The 11,364-nt window shown below is 33.4% G+C and overlaps 2 protein-coding genes across 3 annotated transcripts; both read right to left on the reverse strand.

The window, feature by feature from the left end:
- Positions 1 to 10: 10 nt before the first annotated feature.
- On the reverse strand, positions 11 to 3,440 carry LOC110889327 (flavin mononucleotide hydrolase 1, chloroplatic). Of its 2 annotated transcripts, none has more exons than XM_022136839.2 (7): positions 3,172 to 3,440; positions 1,774 to 1,849; positions 1,484 to 1,535; positions 1,217 to 1,331; positions 976 to 1,046; positions 794 to 881; positions 11 to 381 (listed from the first exon to the last, which is right to left on the reverse strand). In XM_022136839.2, exons 1-7 carry the CDS (start codon positions 3,384 to 3,386, stop codon positions 240 to 242), a joined length of 759 nt encoding a protein of 252 aa, XP_021992531.1. In that variant the 5' UTR covers positions 3,387 to 3,440; the 3' UTR covers positions 11 to 239. The 2 variants fall into 2 exon arrangements, with proteins under 2 accessions (XP_021992531.1, XP_035841452.1); XM_035985559.1 differs by having other exon boundaries at positions 1,774 to 1,866; positions 3,172 to 3,400.
- A 6,820-nt stretch (positions 3,441 to 10,260) lies between these two features.
- On the reverse strand, positions 10,261 to 11,364 carry LOC110887622. The gene has a single exon (XM_022135199.1). The coding sequence runs from the start codon at positions 11,362 to 11,364 to the stop codon at positions 10,261 to 10,263; it is 1,104 nt and encodes a 367-aa protein (XP_021990891.1).

The raw sequence follows: 11,364 nt of genomic DNA on the forward strand, positions 1-11,364 counted from the left end.
CACAGCTATAATCATGCAAGGATAATTTTCACGCCTGACATACGTGATTTTATAGTCATGGATAAACTTTTTTTCTCGCGTATCAATTTCTTGATCCAATAAATTATATAAACAACTTGCATAGTTTTAGCCCATAAACCTTTGTCTAGAACCATTCAATGCACCAATCGGCCCGCCCTTGTATATAATTTAGTCGAAATACATCAAAAGAATCAAAGTTCCGACAATAAAAGTCCTGTCTAAACCCTGCTTTCTTGTGTTTTTGTTTTGCCGTTTTGAAATGTGATGCCCAAAAGAGAGAGATCCTGCTGCAGTGAATCTGCATTTTTGAACTGAATTCCGATTATACCTGCGTCTTTTGCAGCTTCTATGTTTTTCAGCCTGATGCAAATTAAACACAAAATATATTTACTATGATAATAAAAACTATAACGCCCCAACTTTCCACGAGCTAATTATTGATGTCTTTTTTTACTATTATTATTTTGAAATAATATATAGATAAATAAATGGATTTGCTAAATATAGCACTTGTCCTTTAGGGTTATGGATACAACTAACTTATGGTTATGAATATTCTAAATTTGAGTGTTCATCAACTAACTTATGAGTATTATTAACTATATGTATACATTAAAACCAAAAGTAACCATAATACAGTTTGTTAATCAGCCAACTTATGGGTATCGTTAACTATGTGAAATAAAAAAAATAAAAAAAAAACACGTAAAACTAAGTATAGGCGCATAACATGATGCGATTTGACATGTAGGATATAAGATAACTAGAATACCTGTCATCAATAAAGACACAATTTTGTGGCTCAGTGTCAAGGTGCTGCAGAACTTCTGAATAGAAAAGAGGATCTGGCTTTCTTTTTCCTACATTTATAGAACGGCAGTTAAGTGTAGCGTCAAACAGAAAAACACATGAATGTTGTATTTTGATCTTAGGTAGATCATGTTTTTATTTTACCAATTACGCATGAACAAAACGTCCAAGATAAGTAAGAGGAAAGCTTCAATTTGTCCTCAATCATTTTATACCTACAAAATAATAAAGTAACGTGAACCATTGCGACAGCTCAATAAAACACATCAACTTGACTCATCAGTGGACCAAATTCTCTTATTAATTAATTAAATAACAAAAATGGGTTTATGTATCTTGATTTTTGACAAATAAGCATGTGACAAACCTTGCAGTTCAGCCATACCATATTGGGTAATTTGTAAAGGCATGAATCTCGTAGCCGTTATCTTTCAGGGTACTAAGAAGTTCTTCAACACCTTCTATGTATGAGTATCCTTGATATATACAACTTTTGAGGCCTGAAACGGGGATGATATATCTTATTATGAGAATTTACAGAGCGGAGAAGACCTAATAATATTTTAATAACCCCATTATACTTAATATTTTCTGGACAAACATAATGATTTAAATTGATACGCTGTTGATTTGTGAATCTGTAATAACGTACCTTCCAAGTCAAAATGTCTCCCATCTTTGAAAAATATCCTTGCTAGTTCCATCTGAAAATAATATATATATACACACTCTTTCATAATGTGAACAAAATAAGCCAAATTTCCATATTAACCACAATATTATATACATGGCGATTTATCGTTGATTAATGAAACAGAATTATAACAAGTGTCATTTATAATTCCCAAACCAAAATAAAAGCGATTAAATATACCGTATCTGTTAAAGGGTTTATTTCAAACAGTCAAAGCTGCAAAAATAATAATATGAATAATGTAGTACCTCATCAATGAGACCCTTTTCAAACTCAATCCAAGCTGTAGGATGTTTGCAGTCCAACAGTTCCTTCATGGACATCCTGAGTAAACCATTAAACTGATAAAAACACACTAAACACTGCTTTAAAACTCATATTATTTTAGAAACATTTGTTTAAGGCTCTACTCTAATACTAATATTATAATATCCATTCAATACATAAGCTTTTCAAACCTATCAAAAATCCTGCACCCTTGGTTTAAAAAAGTGGGAAGCGCACAAAAGCGACGAGGTCTAAAATCAAGGCGCAAAGCGCAAAAGCGGTAAGCTTTTCGTACGCAAGGCGCAAAGTGATTATATAAATTATTTTATATATCCCATAGGTTTTTAGCATCCCCTACCTTTGATTTAGCTAAAATTAAGCTTTAAATATGTTTTCAAATGAGAAAAACAGAAATGTACAGCATAAAAAAAGCCTATTGTACAACACTCAGCTGCACAGAAACACCCCATGTACAAAAGGCGCGCGCCTCACCTGCGCCTCAGGTCAAATTTTAGCCTAAAAAGCGCGCCTCGCCTACGCCTTTTGTACACCCTGCGCCTTATGTCACACAAAGCGATTTGGTTTGCGCCTTAGGTCGCCTTGCGCCTAGGCGCGCTTTTTTAAACCAAGCCTGCACAGCATCAAATTCTGATATATTCCTTTATATAAGCCAACAAATCAATTCTCAGGACACCAACACTTCCACTTTCCATAAAATCTAATTATCATAACCTAATATGTCATTGCTAAATTATCCAACTTAACTATAATACTTCAAAAACCTACAACACCTAATCCCCAATTAGTTCCCAAACCAACAAATCAATCATTCACTGCCTCCAAAATTTCACTTTTCTGCTTATTCCAATCAATCTCAATTAGGGGTGTTCAACGAATCGAATAGGATTTTTCGAATTTTTATTTTTTTACCGGAATTCGTATTCGATTTATTCTGTTCGGATTGGTATTAGAAGTTTATGCCCAATTAGAAATTCGATTCGATTCATATTTGAAACTCGAATTCGAATAAGTCCCATTTAATTCAAATTCACCCTGACTAATAAATTATTTTACTTTTATTTTTAAAACTACTACAAACTAATTTACATATATAATTATGTAAAACAACAACATAAAAAGTTTGGCCCATATTTAGAAGATTTTTAATACGTGTATGTGTGTGTATAATTTGAATTCGATTTTCGAACTGAATCAAATTGAAAATCGTAAATTCGAGTTCGATAACTGAACTCGAATTAGAATTTTTGAAAACCGATATCAAACCTTGATAATCGAAGTCAAATGTAACAGTGACAGTAAATACAGTTGATCCGATCGATCGTAAAGTTGTTATATGATGGTAATTAAGAAAAAATTACCGGAAAAAAGCAGGAATATCGTGGTAAAAGGGATCGCGAACGATTGTGTCCATAATATCGAAGAGTAAAACAGGAAGTTTTCGTTGAGTGACTGCGGAAACGGAAGCGGACATTTTTGTTGCGGATAATTTAGGGGACGACGATCTGTAGATGAATGGAATGGTGGTGGTAATTAGTTGATGATAGGGTTTCAATGGTGGAATCAATGCTGCCATTGCTTTTGTTGACCCAAATGAATGAATGTCAGTCAGATGTTATTAACATCATCCGGAGTGGTGCCGATCATGCCGTTACATAATAAATTAATGTCAAATTACCAAATTTACCCTTTTTTATATATTATTATAATAAAAAGATTAAATATTATTATATACTAAAAAAATATATTATCAAATTGCACTCTTTTTCTTGTTTTTTTTTTAAAAAATCAGGCATAATGTCTTTTATTTTGTAAATTGTGCATACTCTTTGTCCCTTAAGTTAACTAATGTTAATTTTCTGTTAATTTAAGGTAAAATTACCAATTTTGTCAAAGAACATAATTTGAAGTTTATTTATAAGGGATATAACCTGTAATTTACTTAAATTCTTTTCTTTATTTTATTTTATTTTCTTCGTTTTCTTTCTTTTTGTTTTATTAAATTTATCAATAGTGTTTTATCAATTGCTTTAAAATTTTCTTAATTCATTAATTAACATTTTTTTAATAAAATATATATGTTTTTATAGTTTATTTATTTTCATTTTTTATTATACAAATAATGTAGCTTTTTTATATTATGTTTTTACATAAAACCCTAGTGTGATTAAGTTATTTTTTTTAATCACTTTTACAATTATTATATCTTATTTGAATGAAATTTACAACAAAATATGGAGAAAGATAAGCACGTATATCGGGTATTACAATGGGTCGGTTTAAACATAGATAAAAAAACATGTCGCAATGTGGTATTTTGAGATGAATGTACGTCGAACATTTTATAACACGTCTAAAATAACCAGTTGCTTTAAAAATGACCTTACAAATTTTAAAGTTTTATAGAAAATCATAGTTTAAACCGACCTGTCGTAACGCACGACCGACGTGCTTATTTTTCTCCATATTTTGGTTTGGTGTAAATTTCATTCGTATAACATATAATAATTCTAAAAGTGATTAAAAGAAACTTGATAACACCGTGGTTTACGTAAAACATAGTATAAAAATTTATATTATTTGTAAAACAAAAAAGTAAATAATTTAATCAAACAAATAAAAATAAATAGATTATAAAAACGTATGTTTTTATATAATTTTTTAGCTAATGAATTACAATTTTTAAGGTAATCAATAAAATAATAGTGATAAATTTAATAAAATAAAAAGAAAAGAAATAAAATAAAATAAAAGAACTTAAGTAAATTACAGGTTATGTCCTTTATATATAAACTTCAGATTATATCCTTTGGATAAAATGGTCTTTTCACCTTAAAGTTAACTGAAAAGTTAGCGTTAGTTAGCTTAAAGGACAAAGAGCGTGCAAAATTAACAAAATAAGGGACATTTTGTGTGATTTTAAAAGACAAAGGACAAAGAATGCATTTCAGTATATAAATAAAGGAGAATTTGTGTAATTTATTCTAATAAAAAAAGGCATGTTTCATCTCAGCTTTGTAATAGTTTATGTCAAAAAAAGGCATGTTTCAACAATGTAAAGATGAACAGCCCGCAAATTTTATTATATGTATATACAAACTCACAAAATTTTATTACATATTTACATCATCCAAGCCATTCCTCCCAAGTTATTGAAAAGATACTTCACCTGAAGAAACCTTAATGACTTGACCTCTTCAATTAACTTCGACATGGTGGGAGACTTGCCGTTGAAAACGACATCATTCCTTAGATTCCAGAGACACCAAAAAGTTGTGATCGCTACATCGTGAAAAGTGTTCCTTCTATGTTGGGAGCTTGTCTCGGAACGCCCTCTTTGGTGCCCAGATATTCCACCTGTATGGGGTACCGGCAGGGCCTGCAAGGCTTATCAATCTAGGCTAAGGCCTAGGGCCACCAAAAAACAAGGGTCTCCAATTTTATTTCCTTTCATATATTAGACTTGTTTTTTGTCATTTAAACAACGTTTCTAGGCCCAAGATTTAGGATTTACACTAGGAGTCTGCATTGTCCACTCACACAACACATCAACCCTCGTTACTTGCGACGTCTTTTGAGTAACCAATGTGAAACTGATTGCGGATTGAGCGAAATTAGGGCCAAGATTAGGAAAAATCATCGCTATGGTTATTCGATGTCTTAAATCTCAATCTCAATTCCTTTATACCAATTCAATAGGGCCCTTACTTTGTAATTCGCTTAGGGCCTCCAAAAATGTTGGAACGGCTCTAGGTACCGGAATATGGTATGCACGCGATGAAATTTTTTGTACTCTTGATTGAAAAGACTCCTGACCCATCTATGTCCCAGACCCTTTTATCCAGATTTAAAGAAATGGCTGCTTGCAGTACCGCAACCTGAAGTTGGCCTAGCTCAAGCTTTTCTGGTTGGCCCAACAGCCCCTTTGGCCCGAACCTGAATCTCCTACCCTTTCCACTACTGTGCGACAATTATTTGATTCAAGGCTAAATAACAGTGGGAATTGCGTTGCAAGTGAATCTATTCCGAGTCAAATGTCTAGCCAAAACAGAATACTATTACCTCATCCCTTTTTTGTTAATCACTTTTATTACGTCGAGCTAGATTACTCTCGTATAACTTATCATCACATCATGTCCTGAAGTTTATTTTAATTAGTTGACACAAACTCTTTGTAGACTTTTGATCAAACTTTTTGTATTTTATAGTAATGCATAAAATGATTACATTTAAACTATAGATGATGATTGGACCGAAAATAAGCATAAGAGACCCTTATGTTTAAGGACTCTCATAGAGTGTGGCTATGTTTGATTAGCTTTTGTTCTTCCTTCCTTCTCCGATTGCAACTCACTTAGATTTCTTGATCTCTTAAAGTTTTTGTTGGAATTGCTATGGATCTTTATGTTTTTCTTTTATTTTTTTACAAATTTAATTCGAATACATATGGTTATTTTAATTTTTAAGTTAAGAGAAGAAAAACAAAGAGTCGGGATACTTGGAAGTTGGAAGATATTTCTTTTCACTAAAACTTGTTCCAACTCTAATGTGTAACCGTTTACCTTTGAAGAATTGTATAAAAATAATGTGTTGCCGTCTTCACACGTGTTGGGATTCTAAGCAAAAATAAAATCAACAAAAATGACACAGATATGTAAGAATTTGCGTTAGGCCCCCAAAAAAGTTAAGCCGGCCCGTAAACTATACAGTTAGTCGCCTATTTCTTTGAATTTTTAAGCGTTGAAATAAAAGATCCAATATACTTAAGTTTCATTAAATTTGTAAAGAACAATGAACCAACAATTAACTTGCAGAGTCGCACGTTGACTGATAGTAACTTATTGGTGTCTTGTGTTCTAACCAAATTCATTTTGTGGCAAGTTGTTGTGTGGTGCAAAATGCCATCCCCAATTCAGTTAAAGGAATGTTGGAAATCCCAAAAAAAACTTGACTTGTTTCCTAAGAAAAGGAAGTTCGTCCATGCCATCTTCATGGCAACACTTTGGATCATTTGGAGGAGTCTAAGTGCAGGAATAACAATAGACAGAAATTGAGGAAACTTCATGTAAGTGGATAAAAATAGGGCAAAAATAGAACACCTAGCTTGGCAAAGGTGGTGTAGTTTTTTTCGGGTGTTTCTAATGATGTAATTAGCATAGTTACTTAATTAGTGTAGACTTGGATGATTTTAGTGTAATATGCTGGGAATGTCCTCTTCTAGCTTCTTGCTAGAAGAGGACGGATTTTATAGCAAAACCGTTAATAACATAATTAGTGTAGACTTGTGGTCCATTCTTGAAATGTTGATAGCAATTGACACCTAATCCTCGTGACACTAAAACCATTAATAACTAAATTCAACTAAATCAAGTTAAAAACGTGTAGAAACCCTAGGCCTTGCAATTGTCGAACCGGGTGTGAACCTTGTTCTCTAATTATTGTCCCCAACTATTTGAATTTTTACTTTTAGCCCAAAAGTTTTCATATTTTCAATTTAACCTCACAACATTTCCAAACTATAAATTAGAAACATGTATTTGCTTTATGTACTTGTAACATGTGCATTGGGAGTTTTTCAAAAAAAAAAAAAATTGCATTTTCCACTTTCAATCCAATTGTTTTTATCTTTTATATTTGTTTTGTAAAATTTCAAGCAATCAAGTTATTAGCAATCAAGTGATTTATTAACAACCTTGTTGGTTCAATCCGACATCCCTTTTTCAAACAAACAAACAATCAAGTAATTACATAGCAAGCTTCATAATTTGTGACAACCATTAATAATCAATCACGTTCGTATACAAACTACAAACTCTTCGTAGATCGACCCCGTACTACCACTAACTCAAAATTAAAGTTAAACTGGCTTATAAATATTATCTTTGACTGGGACGCGACATACCGATTACCAGGAGCCATTCTTTTTAACTAAACAAATATATTATCAATGGGTTAGGTTACTACCACTAACTCAAAATTAAAGGTAAATTGGGCTTATAAATATTATCTTTGACTGGGATGCGACATCCCGATCACCAGGAGCCATTCTTTTTAACTAAACAAATATATCATCAATGGGTTAGGTTTAGGAAACTTTTTAGAATCAACACACTACCATCACTCCACTACCTATTGTTATTGTTACCACATTCCTTTTTGTGGTCACTAATTATTTGAAGGAAAAAATTACAAGTTTTGTTCTTTAACTTTATACTACTTTTCAGGCGGTGTCTTTTTTTACGAATGTTGACAGGCGGTGTCCTTTATTAGGTATTTTGTTGCAAGTTTAGTCCTTTACAAATAATCCAGTTAAAAAACCCTGTTAATTGTTGGGTGTAAAGGACTAAACTTGCAACAAAATACATAGGTAAAGGACTAAACTTGCAACAAAATACCTAGTAAAGGACACAGTCTGTTAACAATTAACAGGGTTTTTTAACTGGGTTGGGTCGCATGGTTGCAAAAGTCGCTAGGCGCTCCCTAGTTGGTCGACCGGGGAGTTGAGAGTACTCGGTCTAGGCGGAGAGTACTCGGGGAGTACTCGGACATGTTAAATTATAAAGAAATTACTTTTTGGACATTAAATATATGTCAAATAACATAAATTTACTAATATGTATAACAAAATATGTGAAAATGATGTTCATTCCTTAATTTGATAGGCATAGAAATTATGTTTTATTATTATTTAAGTCAAACTAGGCCCGAGTTGACCTACTAGATCCAATTCTGGCCAAGGTTGACTGCGTTTGACCGACTCCGAGTAATTAGGCGGAGTCGAAGAAAGTCGCCTCGGCAGCCTACCTTGTAGCGACTACTCGGGTAGTACTCGGCCTTGGAAACCTTGTTTTACAACCATGGTTGGGTGTAAAGGACACCGCCTGTCAACATTCGTTAAAAAGGACACCGCCTGTCAACTTGTAATTTTTCCTTATTTGAATTAGTATATATTTATATAACTTAAAACAAAAAAAAAATGAAAAAAATGCCCCGCTAAAATATTATATATACATACATACATATATATATATATATATATATATATATATATATATATATGTGTGTGTGTGTGTATAGAGGGGGATGTTAACGTACAATATTCCTTAACGTACGAGCGTACGGTATGAAATTACGCACGTTATAAAACTCAAAATCCAAATCACTCATGTTGAAAAACCATAATCATGCATGTTAAAAAACATAATCACGCATCTTATGATTTTTCAACATGGATTGAGATTATTGTTTTTCAACATGCGTGATTATTGTTTTAAGTTTTATAACGTGCGTAATTTCATATTGTACGCTTGTTCAACATGCGTGGTTATGGTTTTTCAATATGCGTGATTAGGGTTTTGAGTTTTATAACGTGCGTAATTTCATATTGTACGCTTGTACGTTAAAGTATATTGTATTTTACACTCTCACTAGAGAGAGAGAGAGAGAGAGAGAGTTAAGTTTACGTACAAAGATACTTATCGTACAAAACGTGCGCAAGGGCATGAAAAAGCAAAAAAAAAAAAAAAAAAAAAAAAAAGCGGTGTCAGTTTTGTAATTATTTGCTCGTAGGATAATTATCAAAATTACTCTACAAATGATCTTGTAGGTAATTTTGATCTTGTAGGGTAATTTTGTAAAATGATCTTCTAAGGTAATTATCAAAATTACTCTACAAATGTATCAAAATTACTTTGCAAATTTATCAAACAACATACGATTCAAAATTATTTTACAAGATCATTTGTATAGTAATTATGTTATGATACACTACAAAATTACCCTAAAAGATCAAAATTACCATACAATATCATTTGTAGAGTAATTATGATACTCTACAAAAGTACTCTACAAGATCAAAATTTCCGTACAATATCATTTTACAAAATTATTCTGCAAGATCGAAATTACCCTACAAGATCATTTGTAGGGTAATTGTGATAATTACTCTACGAGTAAATAATTACGAAAATGTCACCGCGTTTTTTTACCTTTTCACCCTATTTGTATGTATTGTATGATAAGGGTATTTGTATTTGATTTTTGTCTTAGCATATAAAGTAACATAAGTAAAAATGATAATAACTAAATAATTATTACCTAATCATCAATTAAGCTCCTTCCATTACACCACTTTTAAGCATTTCTGTGTGAGAAAAGAATGTGACTACGTAACCACACTTTTTTTTTTCTAAATTAAACCCTATAAAGCATTCTTATAATAGAACCCAGGGTCTCCCTCTAACAACCCTTGGAGTAGCCACGCATTCTGTATATGTCAAAAATGTAAAAGAAAGAAGAAAATAGTTGCAGGCACAATCAAAGAAACAACTAAGCAGACCCCCCGAAGTTTTTTTTTTTTTTAACGGCCGATAAAAAATTTTATTAAAACTAGCAAGATGCTACAAACCAAATTTACAACGTACTACACCAATAAAGACAACACAGTTACATCATAACATAGCATCCAAATTGAACCGATTCCAATCCTCCCATGTTAAATCCAAATTGAACCGATTCCAATCCTCCCATGTTAAAGCCACCACTTTTGACCGATTCTTTACCCATAAGTACGCCAATGATTTAATCTCGTCTATAGACCTCGTAACATTTGGAACCACCTGTCGGAATATGGCATCGTTCCTCGACTTCCATATGCTCCAAAAAGCCACAAGAATGACAGCATGAATAACTTTCCGCTTACTCCTCGAGCCCGAGCTTGAAGCATGCAAAGTAAGCAAATCTTTTATACCAAACGCAAAAATAGGTGGAATCCTGCACCAGCCCGCCAGAATCTGCCAAATCAATTGCGCAAAACAGCACGAGACAAAGATGTGGTCACAAGTTTCTGCATAGTCGCCGCATAACACACACATTTGGTTCAAAACCGGAACATTCCGACTAGCCAGCGCACATTTCGTCGGCAACTTCTCCATCTCTGCCCGCCAAGCTACAATGCCAACTTTTTTCGGGACCCAGTTATTCCATTCGAAGACGTTAATAGGCCTGGTGCGGTTGATAGAACTGAGGATACATTTAATATCGGCTACGTTAAAAACCCCGCTATCATCGTACCTCCATTTCCAACAGTCTGCTCCCACATACCCAACCCGATTACTTAAAGAAAGCTGCAACTGTTGCAGCTGATTCGCAGCAGTAGGACCGAGTTCCGACCGAGTTCCGGCCGAGCCCAGGCCCAGATCACTAGAGGACCATCGGTCCTGAACCAAACAATCTTTGACGGCTTCTTCATTGAATAACTCAGGAAACTTTAAATACAACGGTATCGACTCGACCCAACTATCCAACCAAAAGCAAGTGTTCTTACCGTCACCAACAGCTACTGAGAAAGCGGATTTGAGATCTATATTTGCAACTAAGAAAGGCTGCCAAATACTATACATGTTCTTCCATGGCCCCGCAACTGAAACCTTAACTGGAATGTCGTTCCACGCCCTCGAATTGTGATGAATTGCCCATACAACCCGCCGCCACAAGCCTTTTTTTCTCTGTTTTAAATCTCCACCACCATTTTGCCAACATCGCAAGGTTAGCAT

This window comes from Helianthus annuus, chromosome 16 (genome assembly GCF_002127325.2).
Source record: "Helianthus annuus cultivar XRQ/B chromosome 16, HanXRQr2.0-SUNRISE, whole genome shotgun sequence".
Classification (NCBI taxonomy): domain Eukaryota; kingdom Viridiplantae; phylum Streptophyta; class Magnoliopsida; order Asterales; family Asteraceae; genus Helianthus; species Helianthus annuus.

What these genes read in the sequence shown, in the direction of transcription:
- LOC110889327 (XM_022136839.2), bottom strand. Translation starts at nt 3,386, where the DNA reads ATGGCAGCATTGATTCCACCATTGAAACCCTATCATCAACTAATTACC. An exon ending in GAGACATTTTGACTTGGAAG is followed by an intron (nt 1,332 to 1,483) that starts GTACGTTATTAC and finishes TCCCCGTTTCAG; the next exon opens with GCCTCAAAAGTTGTATATAT. An exon ending in TGTGTCTTTATTGATGACAG is followed by an intron (nt 382 to 793) that starts GTATTCTAGTTA and finishes AATTTGCATCAG; the next exon opens with GCTGAAAAACATAGAAGCTG.
- LOC110887622 (XM_022135199.1), bottom strand. Translation starts at nt 11,364, where the DNA reads ATGCTAACCTTGCGATGTTGGCAAAATGGTGGTGGAGATTTAAAACAG.